The sequence below is a fragment of the Pomacea canaliculata genome, linkage group LG2 (assembly GCF_003073045.1).
Source record: "Pomacea canaliculata isolate SZHN2017 linkage group LG2, ASM307304v1, whole genome shotgun sequence".
Taxonomy (NCBI): domain Eukaryota; kingdom Metazoa; phylum Mollusca; class Gastropoda; order Architaenioglossa; family Ampullariidae; genus Pomacea; species Pomacea canaliculata.
Window position 1 is genome coordinate 19,745,538 of NC_037591.1, and position 22,638 is coordinate 19,768,175.

Consider the following 22,638-nt stretch of genomic DNA (forward strand, 5'->3'; position numbering starts at 1 on the left):
CTTCAGAACTGACAACACACAATCCAGGAGGAATGATATTTATTAAACACTTCCTCTAACACTGACAAACGTATTTATTCTATCGGTTTCTTTATAGACTTTAAAACACTGATTCACAGTTAAGTCATCCTGAAGTGCACACCAGCAAAAGTTCATCAGCATCACCCTTCTCCCCACCACCACCACCACCACGAACTTATATCCCATATCTACGTCTGTGACCACCAATGCTTATTGATTTCACCCCCTTCTCCCACAGTGTAACCTTTCCCTTCCCGGAGTCTGTGACCTCTTCTATGCTGGGGTTGTTATAGATGTGTGGCAGCTTGCATCAAGACGATTCATGTTTACTACACTGCAGTCTCCTCCAGCTGACTCAACTCCTTATAGCTGATCTGTTCTGTGTGAGCACCGAGAGTCAATAATGGGACGGATTTCTCGAGGTCACGGTCTTCTGCACTGCACTTCTTGTCCTCGTCGCTATCTGACCGAGGATCAGATTGATTGTGTCTGCGGTCTTTGACTTTCCACGATAGTTCCACGCTGCTAGCATTAGCACTTTGTTCATACTGACTTTTTCTTGAAAGTAATCCGGCTAAAGTACGGTCCAAGCACGAAGAAGCCAAGACTGCTGCCTAAGAGAATGGCGGTAAATATGCGAAGGTCAAAGGTCATAGCCAGGAGCATTTGGGTGTATCCTGCTGCAGCGTTCAGTAAGTGCATCCCTGAACGGAAAATTCGCAAGGTGTAAAGCTTCCATCTGCTCAGAGAAAAAAAAAATTAGGCTATAACAAAATTCAGTAGATGAACTAGGACATAAAGCAAAAAAAAAAAAAAAAGGCAGGATTAAAATTGTACTTTAATTACTCAATGTCCTTATTATTCGTTATTTTTTAAAAAATAAAAATTAAAGTGTATATTGCATTTCACGGGTAAGCCTTCGGTCCACATTATGCCTGTCAAAGAATTCGGTCGTGTCAGAGTAATATAGCTGCATGAGCTACAATGGTAAACTGTATTGGAAGAGCATGCAAAACGTCGAGCTGGGTGCGTGGCAGTCTGCTGTATTGTGTATGAATCGTATGATGGAAACAATATTGGTATAACATTCTGCTAAATCTCTGATTCCGCTTTTTAACTCATTGCTTGCCTTGGTAAACGGCGGAGTGGCCGGGGCGTGCTGTCCCAAGAAGACAGGAAGTTGCGCAGTAGCTCGTACATGGCACCGGCCAAAGCTGCTAGTAGCATGGCGGCTGTCACACCTGACATTCAAGACAACCATGAGTGCATGTCCGTCAACTTCATTTTTCTAGCTAGTCTATGAACGCGCTTAATGCCACGTTCTGATACTATTCTCATTCCATTAACGACTCCAGTCACACATTTGGGATTTCGTTCTTTCCGCGGAAAACAGCCCTCAGAGGAGCATTTTTTTCTGATAATTGGTTAAATCTGATGGCAAGATCTTCTGTCTCTAAACCTGTTCTTGAAATATGTAGTACGCCTGCAAACATCACCATCCACAGAAAGAGGGCTTTGTCAAGGCTGGAACTAATAGAAGAGCTGAGACGATAATTAGTTAAGTGTATCTGTGGACCAATGGGACGTCTCGAACTTGATATACCAGAAACAGTATCAAGATATATCCCACAATAACGCTGACAGATCACTAAAACAGTTTTAAAGGCTTACCGGCTATAGTACGAGTTGTCCAGCCTTCAAAAAGGACTGTGACATCTGTTGTCCATCGAAATACCGGCTAGAAAGAAACAAAAGCTGACTGCGCCAAAAACACCAAAGCAACGATCTGAATATTTCTGTAAATCATACTTTTTAGTGGACAGTTTCAAGACATATTTGTTTGTTATCCAATTACCAAAAGAAAGTATGCATAATAATGTTTTGTTGAGATCATACAAATTTTGCGCTCGGAAAGGTTTATTCTTAACCTTATTAACTTATTGTGTTAGTTGATGTGTACAGACTGGCCATGCTATTTATAGCTATATAACTCGTAGTTTGATTGGGGGGTGGGTGGTGGGGGGGTTAATTGACAGCTCGGCCTGCTTGTGGCCTCAGGAGAAAGACTAAAAATATGAATTTTTGTCAAACGTAGAAAAGAAGCTTTGATTTATTCTAGTAAACTGAATGTAACACATATTCAGTACACTTGTGTGGCTAGATACCTTTTACCACTCCCTTACAAGTCATTATTGTTGGTATACGAGAGTAAGATGATGTAGCTACTACCTTGTGGGAGTCAGATGCCATGTGTGCTTTCCTTTGATAGTCCTCGTCATGGGCAGTTGGTTGCAAAGCGCTGACATGATGCTTTGAAATCTGACCACTCACGTGATGTTCTGCCGCAAAGTTAAATGTTGATTCCCGATCATGATGCCCCGGAAAATGATTGGTTGCAGTAGGAGTCGTAAGACTCACCCCCGAAGAGACAATATCTCTTTGAGTTGTAGATGCCGTAGTGACTAGAGAGGGTTGGTGATGGGACTGATGGTGTTGTTGTCGTGTCTCCATGGGATGAAGTACCTTGAAATGTTGTGGACTTGTTCACCGTTTATTCAGTCCTGATTCTGTAAGCAGGAAACATATGTCTGCTAGTCCTAGTCTACTAGTAACCGTCCTTTCCACCAACAGACTTCGTTTAAAAAAAACCAACTTATCCTGGTTATAAAGTTTAGACGATAGAGACATAAATATTCTGGAACATAAAATTAAAAATTCAAATAAAAAAGTAAATTGTGGCCTAAGGTAAATGATGTTAGGGCAGGGCAAGGGGAAGGGAAAGCCCCCTTCTTCCGCTGCCTTTACCATCGGCAGGATAGGTAGGGCGGGGTAATGGGAGTTTTCCATCCACAGGCCCGAGTAGACCCTGAACTAGACTATGGAGCCTTTGCAGAAAGATCATCTACCGTTGTATGTATGCCTCGTGATATGTTGCCCACATTATTAAAATTCTTGTGGCGTACATGTATCTCATTGGGAATGATCGTGTATGTTGTTAAATACATCTACATCTTCCTCATTTGGCGAATGATCACAGAAAACAGCGTAGACATCACCCAAGACAAGATGTCTTCTTCTTCCCATTTCCAGGCCTTTAGTTTATGTGTCTGGTAGCTCAATTTAAACAAGGATGTATATCTATACAAGGGTTGACCACAGAGCTTTAGTAGATTCGAATAGCAAGGGAAGATTTCTCGTTTGGTTTTCACACGCGTGACTGGTCGCTTCTTGAAGGCAGCGATAGTGTCACAATGATGCTCTCCCCATCTTCACACCTTTGTGACACTTGTAAAGCGCCCCCGTGCCCTGAGCCCATGAAAAAAGTTCAAGGCGCTGGAAATGTTTGAAAGATGTTTTAAATTTTAATACGTGTAACTTAAAATAAAAAAGTGAGAGGGACATTTTTACAAATATGTCATAATTAACTTTCTTTTATTAATAGCCTTATCAATGAATATATAATTTTGAAATTTTTGACAATCAGATTGTTAGTTACTTGAGAGAGCGCCCCTTACACTTTTATATTTGAAGTTATAATTATGTATTAAAGAAAATCTCGAAACCTAAGGACAATTATTTTACCCTTTTTTTTTTTAGTACATTTCAAATAAAAATGTTTTAATTTATTTTAGACATTTTAGTCCTAATTCAGCCTATAAGTTCTCATGCAAACCATTTCATCATGAGCTGCACTATTGCAGGGCTTCTTTCCTGTGAGCTTAGTGAGATGTAATTCTTCTATCATAAGACCTTCCAGACGTCTTACTCTACTAAGTACTACATGCGATTGTCCTTCACAAAGAGCTTGATGTTAATCCAGTATTTCTAATGCAAATTAAAAGTATGTAAACAATTACTTGAATGGTAGTGCGCATGCGTGTCTGAGGTATTGACATCTTGACTATAAAACGCAATAAGCTGACACAGGATGTAGTAATCTCCATGTTGACATAGCAACTCAAACACGCGCTCGTTACATTTACATACACTGTAATCATCTGTCTTGACTTGCTGGTGCGCGCGACCTGCCATTCGTGACAAGTCACAATGATCGTCCATGCGTACTCAAGTTCACGTGCCACCTTGTCTACCCGGCCAGGAAATGCACCCTGAAGATGAAAAATAAAATTGCATAACCCAGATGAATGTAATCTCACTTTTTACTGAAAATATCGCCCCTTCCTGTGGCAGTATGTGTGACTGAAGTCTCAGGGATGACAGCAATGCGAGTCCTTCAAGCCGATGATGCTCGCCCTTCACCCTGGCAATGAGCAATGACACTATAATAATTGCTGAACCATTGATGTCCCACTGTTGCACAAGCACCACCCCTATCCCCACCATCACTTCACTTGCCGGACACGTCATGCAAACAGGAATAAGGACAGCCCGACATCTTTCAGTCACGTGACGTTTGTGCAGCTTATCCTCTGCAACGACACGGGCTGACAGCTCCACATCCTGTTGACCTGGTGCCTCTTTGCGCCGTAGCCTCTTTAATTGTGTTGTTTATGTCCTTGGAGCACATGACCGGACTTCCGACCCTTTCCTCCCACCCATGATGTGGGCTGAGATCGAAGTGCAACAATGGGACAGGCTTCTTCTTTTCCTAGAGACTAGCTCAGTCACTACCTCAGTGAGAATAGGTTTCTACACAAGTTTAAACCGTCGGTGCGTCAAATTTGCCAAGTGCTCTAAAGTTCCAAATGCTCTCGACACTTTGATTACACTTCCTATGTCCCTAAAGTTCACAAAACGATTAATTTGATTGATCTTCACAAGTAAACGGTTGGTCGGTTTCTTTGGCGAGAAAGTGCCTCCACCTAGGGGTGATTTCGAACTATGAGAGGAGAGGAATGGAGTATCCGGAGAAAACTCCCAAACCAGCCCTGTGAACATGTGTTCTGAAGCGAGATCTGAACCCAAGGCCTCTCGCTACAGGGGTGACAATGTTTTTTTTAATCACTACACTATTGGTCACTCCTATACCTCAGTAAAACGCTCCACGAATGTAATCGTGTCATCTTCCACTCAAAGCAGGTTAGATTGTGTCCCCGTGTAAATGTTTCACCCTAACCAATAGCTACTCTACTGATGTCTAAGGCTATCAATCTCCGGGCTACTACGACTACATACTGTGTTATAGTCTTTCTGTTTTAAGTCCGTCTGCCTTCAGGTAACCCAGCCACACCACCTGGCTGGCGGCTTTTTAGAGTTGTCCTCCTGGTGCGAAAAGTCTATAGTCACAAGCTTACATCGCGACTGCCCCCAAGTCAGGCCTGACACCTTGAGCTCATACCTGTGTGTTGTCCACTGCCACATTGAGTTGAAAGTAGATGAGCCCGTCAAAAACTTCATGTCTTTGTTAAGATCCGGTCCCCAGTTGTTATAAAGATAGAAATCTCTCGCCAGTGTTGAGTGCTTTGATAAGCTGCAGTCAAGCCCGTGAAGCATATATAGGAGATTGAGGCCAACAAAAATATGCTATCAGAGACCCTGTGATGTGTCTCTGGCTATCTTTCTGTGCCAACTGCAAACGACAACGACCATTTGCTTTATTTCGCTGGACAGCGCCGTAAGATGTTGTCGTCAAGGTGTGTATGGACGTTTAACATTAACAACAATCTGACACATCGCCCAAAAAAACAGAGATCAGTGATAAAATGTCTTACCTCGGGGGGAGAGATTTACTCTCAGATGCTGCTTGAACCGTGTCCCATGAATCAATGGGAAATCAACACGGAAGCTGAGTAGTTTTGAGAAATTCTACATTATTGTGTTGACATAATATGTTGACGAACAGAGAGACCACGTAGAGGTTTATACGTGACCTCCAATGTATGCGGTGGGCTTTTGTGTCAAGAACTGCTCACCGACAGAAAAGAAAGCTCTGCGGTGGCCTGAACAGCACCACACGCTCCCACATTTCATGTTGCTATTCTTTGTAGCTACCTGTAGATGCAGGTAATCGAAAAGGTGAGGAGCATGACCTTATGACCTTCCGTTAGAGGGTAGAATACAAATAGAAGAACAAAATCCGGGTGCGAACTCTAACGGATCCGACAGGACCGTAGACATGTACAAACTGACGTTCTAACAATCACACCGCACACTAACCCGTTAACAACCCCACCACACATATTACCTGTGTACACCTGATAACAATCACACGGTCACACCACACTGCCTGTGTACACCTGGTAAATGTTTAAAACATAATTTCGGATTAGAGAAATACCTTCCTTGGGTATATCTACCATTAACATTATTTTGCTGATATTTTTTTTTAATTAAATTGTATGACATTTCCTATACATCAGCTAAGACACCCCGACATACCTGAAAAGCAAACATCTATGTTTATAATAATGCGAGCAAGAGGCGGCTAAACAGCAGCTTCACTGCTGCGTTGTTCACATTTAGTAGCAAGTTCCAGTCGTAAAGCTTTGCTTCCATTTCCAATATACTGCATTATTGTAGTTTTGTGCTCACATTATTCTACCCATTTAACTTTCAACAGACGGAGGAACTGTCAGGCAAAAACAAAACTTAATTGTCATGTTGCGCAAATTTACTCCTTTCACTGTACATAAGCATTGTGCTGTCTTCCTTTTGCCTGGAGGATGTAAGCGAGTTCTCTCCCTCACTTTCCTCTCGCTCTGTCTCAGAGCCTCATCATGCTGGGTCACGAACAAAGATCAAATAATAAGAACAAAGATGAGATAATAACCGAGAATATTAATTTATGTAATAAAAGGGTGTCGTTGACAATGGCATTTTACTTCACCCAAGAATGTCACAAAGTCAGAAAAACACTTGTCCAAAGTACCCATCGAAGTTCCTTTAGTGATCAGGACCAATGGTCAAAGGTCAGGTGTGTATAAGGAAGATTAGCTCATCCTATAGTTGTAGAATTTATTACATAGCTACAGAAAGAATTATCCTCTTGGAGCTTCATTAACAGTGTACCACATATTTACACTAACCTCTTATAAACTCAATCAGGATCACAGGACAAAAGTGTACTACAGATCTACCCCAGAGGTGTAGTGCCTGGGGTTGATCAAGATAAGGAACACTGCAAGTGTATGTATGTCTGTATGTCAGGACCAGGTGTAAGAGACTGATAAATTATTTCCGGTACCCGAGGTTATAGAGCAGCGGTAGTGGTTGATGCTACACTTGTGGTGCTACGCGTGTTGCTGGCACTTCCTCACATCTTGTGTGTGGCATGTTCACACAATACATCACACAATATTCACACAGTGAGTAAGTTAACTTCACTACATGTGTCTATGCCATGATGTCTGACAATAGTGTCAATAGCGCCATTGGATGATTAACTTGAAGCTCGAAATTTTAATCATCACGGAGGTAAGAACTAGTGTCTGAGATTAAGTGTGTGTGTGTGAGATGCGTAAGTACAGGGTGAGAGAGTAAGTGTGGGTGGATAGGTGCGTGCTGTGTAGATATTTCTGGAAGCTGCAAACGATGAAGCTATTTAAAAAAAAAACACCTCATGTCAGTTCTCACATGTAAGGTAAAACGACAGCATCAGGTGGCTGGCAACGTTTTTGAGAAACCTGTGAAAGGTGTAAACTCGTCAAGCAGATACGGGTGCGCGACGGGTGCAGTGATGAAGTGCCTGCGAGAAGAAACAGACTGGGCTCGTGCTGCAGACGAGTCAGAGCGCATGTAGCAGTTGTCTGTTATCGTCAGTCACCGTTGATATTTTGGTGGTTGATTGAGTGATTTAAAATATAGCACTAGTCTTGTGATTTCCTGTGCTGATGATAATTACAAGTCACTACAATGCTGTCTCCTATCGCTGACTAGGCGACCTCCCTACAATTTCTGGTAAACAGCAGAATGACTGTCTACTCCTTGACTTCAAACGAAAGCCTTGTTATTTATTTCATTGTATAATTGTTTTGACAATTTTTCACAGCTGAAAGGAATGGCTGGAGCTTTTTGTGAGACTTGTATTCCACAGAGGCCGTAGGATTTGTTTTACCTTTTGTCAATGCACACAAGGTGTCCTAGCTAACTCTTTTAGCCGCAGACCCTGTGCAAGAAGGGGACCTCTAGCTTATCAGCCCCTGACCTTTTAAGGGTCTCGGCCTGCTTCTAGTTACAAGATCCCACAAAGTGTCTGGCTCATAGCTCTCCCCGGGTAACGCTACCCCAGCTTCGTAACTACGACAAGTGTTTATGACCAGACCTTGTTTGTGATGGTGGGAATGAATTGCATCAAATGTTGTAAAGATGATCTCCTGCCTGTCTCCCTTTCTAAATGTTTATCTACATGGTTGGCTGGGTGTTGATAACATGTTTCCAGTTCATTTATATTTTAGGCATACCCGGGTATGTCAGATAGTAGAACACTTGCTCGTTTGATGTCCATTACATCATTAACTGCGTATAGAATATATAAAAGTATCGCTTCACTAGAACTCTATTTAAATATACTTCTTCTCCATGATTATCTTCCTTTAATAAAATTTAGTTCATTGAACAACTTCTTTCCAGTGAATAAATTTAGTCAAAATGAGATTCCTAGAAATGAAAGGTTCTATAGACTCTGTAAAGATGTAGGAGGTGAATTTTATTATATATTCACCTGTAACAAATTTGCTCACCAGCGTACAAATAATTTATTATTTATTGTTATTCATACTTGTAAGTTCAATTCTTTAACTTCAGGAAAAAAGACCATCACCAGATAAGCTTAATTTTCTAAGGTATGACTAAGAACTGTGTGTGTGTGAGAGAGAGAGAGCATATATAAGCGGATATGAATATATGTATGTGATTTAGGTAAGACCGTAAAAATGAGAGTTAGGCAGAAATATCCCTCAAACGTTTATCCCTTGTTTACACATGAATATACTTTGATTTATTTGATTACACACGGAGAGATCCTTTAAAGCGCTAGAAGAAGGAAATAAAAAGTGAGTAGAATAGAAAGTTAGTTTTTCATAATAATAATAAAAGTTACCAATGTGTGTGTGTGAGAGAGAGTGTGTGTATATAAGGAGATATAAGAATGTGTATGAGTACATAAATATATAATTAATGCCCCTTAGAGAGTGAAAGAATACAGAATCGTGAATCTTCGCGAAGGATTTTTCTTTAGTGAAGGGGAGATAAAAGTTGAGGTGATACCAGCCACCAAGCGATTCACTCCCTTTACCCACCCTTGCTACCCCTTAGGCAAAACATCACTCTGCACCAGGCCTGACGAGAGGGGGGGACAGGGGGTCTGGTGTACCCGGGCCCGCGGCTGTCAAGGGGGCCCGGCCTTGGTCAGTGGATTTTTTTTTTCTTCTTCTCCTTTTCTTTTTCTTTTAAAGAGAGGTCTAAGGACAGAACACCCAAGCATTACACATGCAGAAGTTGAGTTTGAGTGTAGATATTGAGATTCGAATTGTAAACATACATTATATACTGGGAAAATAATTTACGATTACAAGTACAAGGGGCCCGGAGAGGTCTGTCCCGAGGCCCGGGCTGGCTCTCGGCGGCCCTGCTCTGCACATTTCTGTTTCTCCAACGATTAGTTCCTGTAACAAAACAATATTGGGTAACAGCTTAATCGACGATTTTTTTTTTTTCCAGTTAACTGCTAAAACGAAGCATGAGAGAAGAAAGCTTCCAGTTTATTCACATTCTTTGTTACCGCTCGCCGAGACTAACAGCGGAGAACTTCGCAAGAGGCAAAGCATTGGTCTTGGCAGACAGACAGAGGTACACCTTTACACGTCCTTGGGCAGATCGTGCAGACTAAGTCATGCTTCGCTTTCATCGGCTTGTCTTGTTTCTTGACTCAATATCTAAAATTACTACTTCAGCAAGAGCAGGAAACCGTGAAAGTGGCTAAGAAATTCTATTTGATTTAAATCGCTCTTTCTCCATGTTAAGGAAGACCACAGTGGAAGAACCATTACGTCCATGGAAGAACGCTACAAACCAAGCCACGCGTACAGGGTCATCTTTTCACTTCCGGCTAGCGCTTCGCAGTAAGAAACCTGCTAAATGCCGATTGGATGTTGCTGTAGGTCACCGACCTTGACAAACGATACCCTCTATCACGAACTAATATCCCTGGACTACTAGCAGACGCCCCTGTGGGACCCCGGGGTATGCTTGCCTAGCAAGCATTGTAAGAATAGGGTCCCTGCCATCCAGCCAGGCATGTCGTAAGAGGCGACTAAGGTGGACACCTCACCTAGAGGTAAATTAGGTTGTGGTAGGGCTAACAACCCCACCATGTAAAAAAAAGTATGTTACAGAAACTAAAACCAGAGAACTCGTCACAGATGGCGGAGGTAATGAAGCACACCAGGTGACTGGACTAATGACGGACGACAGCCAAACCCGAAAGGGAGCTGGCGCCCCGACAGTGGATTTACTGAAGCCGAGGCAGAAGTTGAGGGTGGGGTGCTGGAACGTCCAGACCTTGTACCAGACTGGCAGGATGCTCCAACTAGTCAAGGAGTTTGACAACTACAACTTGGACATCCTGGAGTCAGTGAGGTCAGATGGACCGGCACGGGAAAGAGGAGACTAGCGTCAGGACATACCATCTTGTTCTCAGGAAGATCAGACGCTCAGCACTCTGAAGGAGTAGCTCTACTCCTCAACAAGAAAACGGAAAAGGCACTGCTGGAATGGAAGCCTTATGGACCTAGGCTTTTGAGAGCAAGATTCCATTCAAAGTACACCAAGCTGACAGTGCTAGCCTGCTATGCACCAACAAATGACTCTGAGGCAGAAGACAAGGATGCTTTTTACGATCAGCTCCAAGCAGCCTCAGAGAGCGTTCCAGCCCATGACATGTTGCTCATCATCGGCGATCTCAATGCCAAGGTGGGAAGTGACAAACACCTGCAGGGAGCATGTCATGGGCAAACATGGAATCGGAACCATCAATGACAACGGAGAGAGACTGGCAGACTTTTGTGAAGAAAACAACCTACTGATTGGTGGCACACTCTTCCCACACAAAGACATCCACAAGGCAACATGGACATCACCAGATGGGAGCACAAAGAACCAGATAGACCATGTCATCATCACCGAAAATGGAGGAGCTCACTTCAAGATGTTAGAGCCTACAGAGGAGCAGACCTTGCCAGTGACCACACTCTTGTGATAGCCACAGTTTCCCTGAAGCTACGTCGATCACGAGGAAAACAGGCACGTCAGCAGAGAGTGGACTCTGGCAAACTAAAAAATCCAGTCATCGAAAGGGCCTTTGCTATGGAAGTAAAGAACAGGTTCCAAGCACTAGGAGACCAACAAGAGATGACCTTAGACGACTTCAATCGAGTCTTACAGGAATCAGGAGAGAAAATACTGGGCTTCCAACGGAAAAAGAAAGAACAGTGGATCAGAGAAGAGACATGGAAGAAGATAGAAGAGAGAAAGTCAGCCAAACAAAAGAATCAACAGCACCAGATCTGAACGCCTGAAAGAACAACTCAGACAAAGATATGCACAACTAAACAAAGAGGTAAAGAGGATGGCAAGAACCGACAAAAGAGACCACATAGAGAAACTGGCAGATGAAGCAGAAAATGCAGCAAGTAAAAATGACCTGAAGACACTGTACAGATAAACAAACAGCTAAACAACGGGTTTAAGAACAGTGATGTGCCAGTGAAAGACGTGAACGGTAATGTCATCGAGGGAGAGGCAGAAAAACTACAGCGCTGGAAGGAACATTTTGAGTCGGTTCTGACAGACCAGATCCCCTCAGCTTGCAGACATCCAGCCAGCAGCTATAGACCTTGACATCTGCACAGACCCACCAAGCCTGGAAGAAGTGACAGCAGCAGTCAAGACAATGAAGAGCGGCAAAGCACCAGGGGCAGATGGAATAACAGCAGAGATGTTGAAAGCAGATATAAATGTGACAGCTCCCAAGCTGACTGAAATCTTCAAGCAAGTTTGGGAATCAGGGCAGCTCCCTGTTGCTTGGAAGACAGGGCTCATCTTCAAGTTACCCAAGAAAGGAGATCTTGGAGACTGCAATAATTCGGAGGGGCATAACACTTCTTTCCCTCACCAGCAAGGTCTTCAGCAAGATTGTTTTGTCAAGACTGACGGCAACTCTTGAGAAAGACCTCCGACCACAGCAAGCAGGATTTCGTCCTGGGCGATCCTGCTCCGAACACATCTTCATTCTGCGACAGATTCTGGAGCAGAGCAACGAATGAACACACCGCTGTACATCAATTTCATCGACCTGGAGAAGGCTTTTGACAGCATCCACCGCGAGTCCTTATGGAAGATCCTGAGGCATTACGGAGTCCCTGCAAAACTTGTTCAGGTCATTGCAATGCTGTACAGCGATTTCAAATCCCAGGTTGTCTGTGACACGGAGCTCACAGACCCCTTCAACGTCAGTACCGGGTGAAGCAAGGCTGCATTCTGTCGCCGTTCCTCTTCATCCTGGCCATGGACTGGATCATGAAGACTTCCACCGACAGTGAGAGGAAAGGGATCAGATGGACCATGACTATGACAGCAACAACAACCCTGGAAGATTGGACTTTGCTGATGACATTGCCTGCTGTCACACCGCCACCAAGACATGCATGAAAAAACAAAGGCCTTCTCAGAAACAGCTGGAAACCTTGGCTTGAAGGTCAGCACAAAGAAAACGAAAAGTATGAGAGTGAACGCCAGAGTCCAAGACGGCATCAACTAAATGGAGAAGAGATTGAGGAAGTTGACAGTTTCACCTATCTTGGGTCCAAAATGTCAAACACTGGGGATGCGGAGGTGGAGATTCGAGCCCGACTGGCGAAAGCCAGCCAGGCCTTCGCCTCACTCAGGAGCACATGGAAGGCAAAAAACATCAGCCAGAAGATCAAACTGAGAATCTTCAAAGTCAAATGTTATCAGCACCCTCCTTTACGGATCAGAATCATGGAAGATGACCAAACCATCAGTAACAAGCTTGACGTCTTCCAAAACAGATGCCTCAGGGCGCATACTTAACATCTTTTGGCCAAATACCATCAGCAACGAAGAACTCCACCGAAGAACTGAAACTGAGTCCATCACCACGCAGGTTCAACGAAGGCGTTGGCGATGGATTGGACATGTGCTCCGCCAGCAGACAGCAGACCTCTCCAGAGTCTCCCTACGATGGACTCCAGACGGCCGAAGAAAACGAGGCCGCCCAAAGGAAACTTGGAGAAGAACAGTGGAAAGGGAGATGAAAGGAAAGGGCTGGACATGGGGGTCACCTAGAGCGGGTTTCAGCCGATCGACACTCGTGCGGACTCTGGTTGAGGCCTTATGTGCAACCTGATGCACGAAGAGGAATAGATAGATAGATAGACTAGCAGACGATTTTTTTCCAGTTAACTGCTAAAACGAGGCATTAGACGACATAGCTTCCGGCTTAGTCACATTTCAGATTAACTACTAACACGACGACATAGCGGATCCGGTTTATTCACATTGTTTGTTACTGCTCGCCGAGACTAACCGCGGAGAACTTCGCAAGAGGCCGATAGACATCAATCCACCTATACACGTCCTTGCCTCTATTGGAGGTAGCAGGAAGTAACTGTAGTAGTTTTGAGGCCTACAATCTATAGTCTACTTGAATCCTGTTTTTCCCCCCTAGTGATGCCTTTTCGTTATTGCATAAAAGAAACAGAAACGTTGCGCCACAGGCTAGGACCGTTCGCGCGTGTGTGAGAGAGGGAGAGAGAAAGAGACAAATGTTACAAAGGTGCACCATGGTGCTTATAGCGAGAATTCACGCTCATCCTGCATAAATTCTTCTTTCTCTTGTTTTGCTGCAGACACTTTTACATCTCGTATTGTATGGTATCGGAAAGTCTGACACAGCAGCTAATGAAGGCGGAGGTAATAAAGAAATATATAGCAAATGTTTATACATTTCCATAGTTGACCGATCATGCTTTGATATCAGAGTCATTCTACATTTCATCTAACATCGATCATGGTTGCCATAGTTACTAGATTTGTGTTATTCATGTGTGACAAGCGATCCACACTTTAAAAAAAAATTAGTTCAGATCCATTCGTCTCCAACATGCATGCTCGGTTACACCAAGTGTTACAAGAGTACAGGTTTCTTTAATGACAATCAATAGCTGATGGTAAGTTTACATGCGCTTGACCAATTTTACTTCTCACAGTTGATTAAACTGCGGTTTAAAATAATCAACATGCAATAATAGGCTAAATCATCATCAATGCCAGTATAACAACACGTGGCAGCTAAAACCACCACCTTCTGTTTGCTGACATTCAATTACAAAATGCAATAGTCGATTAAATCGAAAATGTTTGTTTTCACAGACATCAAAGCGGAACTGCTAAACAAAACATTATTTTACAATAAAACTCGTTATGTCACATAACAAAACAAATTGAAGTACCCCTTTTTCAAAGGCAAAGATTCTCATTCAGTTATGATAATATACAGTAAGCCCTGAAGAACCCCTTATGTACAATATTTTCGACAGAGCGTGGATTTTGACCGAATACTCAAGAGACACAGAGCACATAGAGGGAACCATCTTGCCTTTCAACTTGTCTGCGAAGGCCTCCACCTGCCAATTGTTTTAGACAAACTTCTCAATCACAGTTGTCTCTCTGTTAACCTTTTTATTTTTAAGCATGTTTTTAAAAGAACTTAAAAATAGTGTCAATAGGCAGTTTAAAGTAAAGTTCACACATTTGATACCGTGAAAAATCACGATTGTTCAGCCGGTGCAGTGTGAGGAATCGAACAGCCAGATTCCTTGGAAATGCCAACGACACTGGCGAGATCATCAACAACCGCTTCAACTACAGAAAATAAGGTAGAGAAAGTAAAAGTATCTGTGTAAATCTGGTCGTTAAAAAAGATGAATTAAACATTTCCAGCTTCCGTTGAAAAATCAAGAAAAATTAGTATTATGTACACGTGTTTATTTTCATAGCACCTCTATAAGCTCCTATTTCTATTCTTCCCGATCAGCTCTAGCATGGTAGGAAGCTTACACAAACAGCAATTAGTGATTAACCCGATAGTCCAGTTTCCATTCAAGTAAAGCCTGTCAAAAGACATTGGTGATATTCAGAATAATTTTTTTTCCAGATGGATGACACCGTCAGCTGCTGTGAGTCTGATGATGCGCACCCTGATGGCACGACTTCGGACATCATGGTGTTTAGTTCAGTTGTTCTCGCGGGAACAAATCTTATTGGGATCCTTTCCCTGCAACGAGAATAATAATATTAACAACAATAATAATAATCATCATCATTATCGTCATCCATTTTCTTTATGTTTTATTAATCTTCATGTAATTCTATCTAATACATAACTAATCGATATTGTCCACTAAGTGTATTCATTATCTTTATTTTCGTATGATCTACATTCGCATTAATCTCATGAGATGATGGGAACAGGTGGAAATATGCATCACTTACAAAGGGTGTCCGCTTTCCAAACTTGCTCCAGAAGGTCACCTTTGCTGTGAGCTTCTTGCCCGTCCTCTGGTCAAAGCAGTAGCACTCATCGAAGGGAGGGCTGTACAGGTGAAGGGTCACAGCTTTGTCGGTGTGACTGGGGTTTTCCACTCGGTGTAAGCCGATGTCGTCTGTAAAAACAAAAAACATGTTATTCTGGCCTTTAATAGCTTTTTACGCTCTTCTCAAATTAATCATGTAGAACATATGCGATAAAGCTTATCGGTAATTTACCATTCTTACGGATGTCACGCACACAACAAACTGATGATGATGGATGATTGCTTGACATACAAATACTCAGTGCGGAAATCAGTGACATAGGTAGTAGATATTTGTTGGTCTTAATCGACTAGCTAAGGACGGATACAATATCAGACTTCTTTAGCAAACACGGACGAACTTTCGACTTCAATATGTCGACCAGCCTCTCTCAAAAAATAAAGTAAACTTGTTAGCATCATCTGCGATTGTGCTACAATATCTGATGTCTTATTTTAAATTATCAAGTATGTGATATAACATCCGGTGTTTTATTCTATCGTCAGGTTGTATGTGCTATTACATCTGATTCTATCAAGTGAGAGCACGCGTGTACATGAATCTATGTGCGAGTGTTTCTGTGAGAGACGATGTTTGTGTCAGAGTACGTGAAATTTATGTGTTAGCCCATGTATGAGAGTACCTGTGTACGCACGCTTTCATGCAGGTTTTCTACCTGGGAAAATACATAGTTCTTCTCTCCTCACAACACAACAGCGAAAATTGCATGAATCTCGTTCTGTCCCAAGGCAGCCAGGTGGTGCAACGGTTAGCACCTGTCACCAACACAGTGAAGATTAGCTGACTTGGGTTCAGCTCTCGTCTCGGGAAAGCTGTTCTTTCTCTGCATGTGGCATCTGTTTGAATGGCTGGCTGCCTTGCCGTGATATAGCTTTAGTTGACCCCTCCCTACTGTCCCACCAGTTTAAATCGCGCCTAGTACACTGTACCCTCGACATAGGCGAGTGTCGTGTCACTATGGGGGAATTTTCTCTCTTAGCTGTAAACCTCATTACACTCCAACAAGATGTCTAGCGAGTAAATATACAGAAGAATGTAAGGCCATCTTTTCAGGGCACTGATTGGTTGATCATTTTGACCTTGCCCCGTGTACATCTCAATTCTATAGTTATAGAATTTATTCCATAAGTATACAATTGAATTGTATAGCTAGAACGCACTCTGTAGCTACAGAATGGAATAGTACATATAAAATGAATTGGAGAGCAACTTTTGAGTATATACATGAAATTCTTTGGTTTTACCGAGTTTCTCTCTCTCTAGCTATAGAATGAATTGTGTATTTACAGAATGAAGAAAGAATGGAGCGTATAACTATAGAATGTTCTAGAAGTATAAAAAGAAAAGCTTAGCTGAAGAATACATTGTATACGTGTATAATGAATTGTATAACTATAGAAAGGAAATGAGAGAAAATTCCCCTCCTGGCGCCCATAGCCGGCACGCTCTACTTGTTTGCTGTTCATGGCTACCTGAGTGTAGCAGCTACAGCAGTGAGCGGCGCTCTGCTCCTCCTACAGTACGCGAGGGCGAAGAGGCGCTGGCTCAGCTACTCGACCCATTGCTCGAGCCCAGCACGCTTGATAACCTGTTTACCTCCAACCGCTAAAATGTTTTCACGTCACAAGGTCATCGAGTTTCTTCTAAAGTCGTGGCTTCTGTACAGATGTCACCCCTCTCCCCCGCTATACCTCCCCCCCCCCACTTTGCCGTTGAAGGTATCGTCTGAGGTCACTGCACCACACGTGCGTCGTGCACAAGATGGCCTGTGACCAACCGTCGTGCACGTGACCGCGCTGTGTACACCACAGCTGGTACTTCAGGGCGGTACAAGATGCTGTGGGGGGGGGGAGAGAGTCAGGACATGGGGGTTGAGGGGTGTCTGACGCAATAGACTGAGTCCCAGCGCAATCGATCAGTATGAGTCGTACATACAGTAATTAACCCACACGTCGCTGTCTTACAGTTCTTATCCTCGCCTGACAGTGACATACGAATCTCTTGTTACAGGTTATTATGTATGTGAGAAAATAATGCCAACTGCAGGCCATGAAATGTGGACGCTGGCACTGTAAAAATAGGCTGATTAGATCATCGTCTTTCTAGGATAGTCACTATATAATATAAACATGTTTATTTATGGAGCTTTCTATACAGAGCTGATGTGCGAGCTCTTGGAAAGGCTACCTTAGTTTTCACTACACCAGACCTCACTTTCTTCAATTAATTCCTTATCCGTAGCATTCTCACTCAAAATACCAATTTTTATAGCTAATTGTTTTCTTAAATATCATTTTCTGCAGATAAATATATATACAAAAATGTCAGCCCTTCGTCTGGATAAATGAAAGGTAACCTCATACGTCTCCACCCCCTTCAAACTCCATCTCATACACTCTCGTGCACGCACGTACACGTCTTCTTCCGCGAATGCCCGAATGTATCTGGTGTTCATTTAATAAAATTACCGTGCACTCGAGTGTTCTTAACATGAAGAATTTATTTCCTGATCATCAAAATCGACTCAAATTTCAAATCCTGATAGCTGTACGCTAGAGAATTACACCCACACACACCAAAGGTCGAGCGTTCCTCTCTCTCATGAATACGTGTGAGTGTTTATTTTATATGGAAATAATTGACAGAGTATTGTAATGGAAAGACATTTGTTACTGTAAAAGTACGCTTACACAAATAAACAGCTTTTGATCACATGAAAATTAAACCCAGTACATATTATTCACCTTATTAAAATAAACGGAGACCATATAGTCCTCGTAATTAGTGTGGTTGGTGGCGCGCGTGCGAGATTAGCTGTGTGGGGTGAGGGTGGGGATTCTGGGGCCGAGGTCTTCAACATAACAGGAATTTTACCAGAGATGTAGGTGCACTGGTTTTTGTGGAATAGGTGCTCCTCCCGTTGTTTCATCTCGTTCTCCTGTTTGGCCTCTATTGTCGTAGCCTCGTCTGTTTGTGACGTCATGGACTGCTCGGGCCATTCGTACAGCTCCTCCTTCACGTCGCCAGCCAGTACCTGTGTCAGGTAGAGTAAAACACGATGACTGGCCAGTTGCTGATAAACTACTCAAACGCATAGTACACATGCCTTCATCTGTGTTTGTGTGTGTGCTTAAGTATATGTGTGTGTGTGTACGCTCGCGTGCACGGGTGATGCCTTCATACCTTGAGGAAGCAGTGTGAGCCAGCATGGGAGTGGATGCTGCTGCTCTGACCCTCGTTCCAGCAGAGGACCATCAAATTAAACTTGCCGTTTCCTTCATCAACCAGGTTTCGTGTGTATCTGAGGGAGAAAAAAAAAACAACAACTTTGATACACCTGTGCGCATTTTGATGTAACCACCATTACAATTTTTCTTTGGTACCTTTTTAAAACTCTAGTTACTCAGGTTGCTGTCACCGTGCCTAGTATAATTCATACGCATTTTTTTTTTTTTTTTTTAGGAGGGTGGGAGGGTTTGGTATTTGTTTTAATTTTTTTCTCCTTTCTGTGATTATTTCCGTCAATTGTCATACACTTTCTGTGATTATTATCTTTGTCCCATTATAACCGCGCTTGTCTGATAAACGAATACCGTTTACATTGGTGGTTGACATTTGTGGTGTGGTAAGTAGAGAACTAGCATGCTGAATGTCAGAGTCAGATGAAAAGTGAAACCGCCATCTTTGTCATTTTATCCCTTATCTCTCTTTCCTCTTTCCAGCAATGCCGTGCGGTGCGCTGTGTGCGACGACTGGCGAGTGTGTAGGTCAGGCAGTGACACCGGCAGTGAATGGACGGTCTCTGTGTCACCTACAATTCTAGGTCTCATAGGGTTTCTTTGGTAAAAAGAAGCGAGATGGAGAAAAGGTGTTTCGGTTGGATGAGTTCAGCTTACTTGCAGCTTGTTCTAGTGTACACACTATTGCTCGCTTGCTTTCCCCTTTCTCGTGGTCTTCTTTAACATGTCGCCTGTCACACAACAGCTGGACAAAGCGTTGTACCGGCCCACAGCAGAAATGTGTTGAATAATGGTCAGTAGAGGAAGATGAATAGGCGGGGTGAACTGCAGTGGCGCAAATAGATGCCCGGCTTTGGTTGGGGGCAAGGGCAAACTCCATGCTGACAATGAATGATGTCCACATTCTTGCCTCCTCAGTATATATATATTTTTTTAGGGGACGAATGCCCCCTTGCCCCTCCCCCCGGTACCGACGCTATTGAACTGGGTCAGCAATCTTGACTAATATATATATAGACTGCTAGGGGAAAAAACAACCTTTGGTTTTGCCTACTTTCTGATCTTATCACATTGCGAACACAGCGTTTCTTCGTGGTGCTAACCCCTGACACCCCCCCCCACTCCTTTTTACCTGTGCCTGTAATCTGTGACATGCGCGTTGGCTGTTTTTCGTGTGACCTACAAATATCTGACACGGTAGGTGTGTGCTCAACGCTTCAACGCGATTGGTAGATTGTCCACGACCACCAATGTCAATGTCACGCGAAGGTTAGTTTACGACCCCGAACTCGACTGAAACTGAGTTGTTGACAAAGTGAGAGCAGCAAAGACGATACCCAGTAGTTACAGAGGTGACAAAAATAATTCGGTCAAAGAAACCTTGACAGGTTATTTTTAAACTTTTACTTTGTCCACAAGTGCACAGCCGAGATGTCCATCCAGATTCCAGAGAATGACAGAAAGCAACGAAGGAAATAAAAATGCAGATAAAGGCTCTAATGAGCGTGCCTGTTGGACGAAGGGATGTAATGTTTTATTGTATTGTTCCTATTTCTGCACGATGAGTGAAGAAAATAAATAAGGTAAGGTACCTAAGCTTTAGTTGTTTTCATCCAATCGCAGGCTGAGCTCTAACCTCTCTGAAAGTGTCTGATAATGTCTCCACTAGACTCCACCTTGTCTCCTCCAGTCTTTCGAACCGTTTTAATCAGTCTTGAAGGAGGGCTACACTATGGTAATGTCGACAAATGTGTTAACTACACGTGTGACGGTTGGACTGTGACTGTATGTGTTGTAGCCTCCAACGTCCCACGCCATCTTTTGCATGTGAGCCAACTGCTGTCTGTAGCCAACTTAGCTGGCATAATAAGAATGGCACATGGACTTTCTCTTAGGGCACCCTTCAAATAATATATAGTTAAGAAAGAAACTAAGGTTTTTGTTGTTGTTGTTGTTGTTTGGCTGGTTGTTTTGTTTGTTTTTTACTTTCATGCAACAAGCAAGTGCAACTCTACTCTCCCGGCTGAAATTGATTTTGCTGTAATACATGTGACATTTCGAAATGTCGCAACATGTGGCAGCTTAATGACATGTCGAAATGTCGCGACATGTGGCAGCTTAATGACATGTCGAAACACCGCAACCTGTGTGACAGTCTCAGACATCGATCAATGGTGTCAACACGCAAGATACTGTTGTCTAGGACAGCGAGGACCGGATAGTGACAAACATTAAGATGGAGCTAGACAAACATCTATGAAAGGCAAAAATAACACCATGTTCCTTGTCTTTGGCCAGCTCCACTATAGGGGCTACACAAGAAACTATAACAGCATTTGATGACATCTTGGGAAAGGACTGACAAGTCAAAGGAAACAAAGTTCGCTACAAACAAATATGAAATATAGGGTAGCGCGCGCACGCACAGAAAAAGAGTCAAAGATGTTATTGATGGCAAACATGACTGCCAAGCAGACGACGAGACTTACCTGTGAACATCAAACTTTGCAAATTTCTTCCAGTCTTTAGGGTTGCTTTCGTACGACTCCATCAGAGTTCGCACATAGTCGATGTTGATGTGGTCGTGTCTGAACACCCTGTGCAGCTGCGACACCAGCTCCTGAAGATTTTTTGGAGGTATGATCGTCTTGACGTCGGTGAAATCGTCTTCCATGAAGGTGTCCCTTTCCTCCGCTTCATCGTCTGTGTTGTCCTCTAAACTCTCTGAAAGTGTCGTTCTCTCCATGCTTAGACAGGCACTACTGATGATGTCTCCACTAGACTCCATCTTGTCTCCTCCAGTCTCTCGAAACCGTCTTAGTCTTGACAAATGATTGTTAAATTGTTTTTCTTCATCAACGAGAGCATGTGTTTGTGAATACGTTGAACGAACCTGGTGCGCGGTGACGTGCACTACTTCTCGGTGCTTCAAAACAGCTTTTTGCGTGTCGAGAGTCAACAGAGTGTCAAGTGGTCGACTTTCTGCCCGAGACTGGACAACGAACCGTCGCTCTACACCTGCTGCGTCTTGACGTGTGCTGTGACCTCAGCGTCGACAGCGAAGGTACCCAACGCCAGGTGCCCGCGCATGCGCTCAACCAGAGGACTCTCTATTGTCTAGGGCTGAACCCCTCAGCTTGACCATGAACCAAACGGGTAATAATCCCCCCAAATTTTATTCCGCGTAAAGGTCGTTATATTCACTCCCCTTCTTTCAGGAAAGAACACGTGACAGAAGAGAGGTCGGTGATTACCTGAACTGGGACAATAATAATAGGTTTCAAAGGCCAGCACAGCAAAACAGTCTTGCTCGTCTGACATGAGCACATTTCACTTCGTGACTGAAGTTAGGGGTTAGGGGTGCTGGGAGTAGTTGGGGTAAGTGGGTGGGACGGTGACGGTAACGCGGGAATAGAGATGTGTGGTGTGTGGTGCGACGGAAGGTTAGTAGGTTATTTCCCCCAACCCGCGCCCTGCTCCCCGATAGATACACACTCCATTTTATGGATGGCGTGTTTATTACCTGTTTACTTGTTGTCTCTCGTTATAGTCGGTCAAGTCCAATGTGTGTGGGTGTAATACTTGATCTCTTTTTAGGAAAGTCTGCGAGGGTAATCGCCTTTCAGAGAACTTTAATCCGAGTTAAACACCACAGTCAACACTTTGACCAATTACTTTTTTTCTTGACCAGCAAATCGTAAGGTGGTCAGCTGCAATTCCCGAGTCTGAAAGATGGTGCCACAAGTTGTTGACAGACTGGTCATTCTCATCTGGGAGTTCCACTCAGTTGTGGGTCAAGTCGCTG

At 43.3% G+C, this 22,638-nt stretch overlaps 2 protein-coding genes across 5 annotated transcripts; both read right to left on the bottom strand.

The window, feature by feature from the left end:
* Window positions 1–22: 22 nt before the first annotated feature.
* On the bottom strand, window positions 23–6,091 carry LOC112556347. 4 transcript variants are annotated; one of them, XM_025225262.1, is made up of 5 exons: window positions 5,694–6,091; window positions 2,251–2,588; window positions 1,693–1,759; window positions 1,151–1,262; window positions 23–760 (listed from the first exon to the last, which is right to left on the bottom strand). In XM_025225262.1, exons 2-5 carry the CDS (start codon window positions 2,530–2,532, stop codon window positions 565–567), a joined length of 657 nt encoding a protein of 218 aa, XP_025081047.1. In that variant the 5' UTR covers window positions 2,533–2,588; window positions 5,694–6,091; the 3' UTR covers window positions 23–564. The 4 variants fall into 4 exon arrangements, with proteins under 4 accessions (XP_025081047.1, XP_025081048.1, XP_025081049.1 ...); XM_025225263.1 differs by lacking the exon at window positions 5,694–6,091 and adding an exon at window positions 5,321–5,593; XM_025225264.1 differs by lacking the exon at window positions 5,694–6,091 and adding an exon at window positions 4,179–5,020.
* Window positions 6,092–14,125: 8,034 nt separating this feature from the next.
* Window positions 14,126–21,964, bottom strand: LOC112557547 (cysteine dioxygenase type 1-like). The gene is made up of 5 exons (XM_025227487.1): window positions 21,323–21,964; window positions 18,778–18,895; window positions 18,469–18,628; window positions 15,493–15,662; window positions 14,126–15,274 (listed from the first exon to the last, which is right to left on the bottom strand). Exons 1-5 carry the CDS (start codon window positions 21,619–21,621, stop codon window positions 15,233–15,235), a joined length of 789 nt encoding a protein of 262 aa, XP_025083272.1. The 5' UTR covers window positions 21,622–21,964; the 3' UTR covers window positions 14,126–15,232.
* Between the last annotated feature and the right edge of the window lie 674 nt (window positions 21,965–22,638).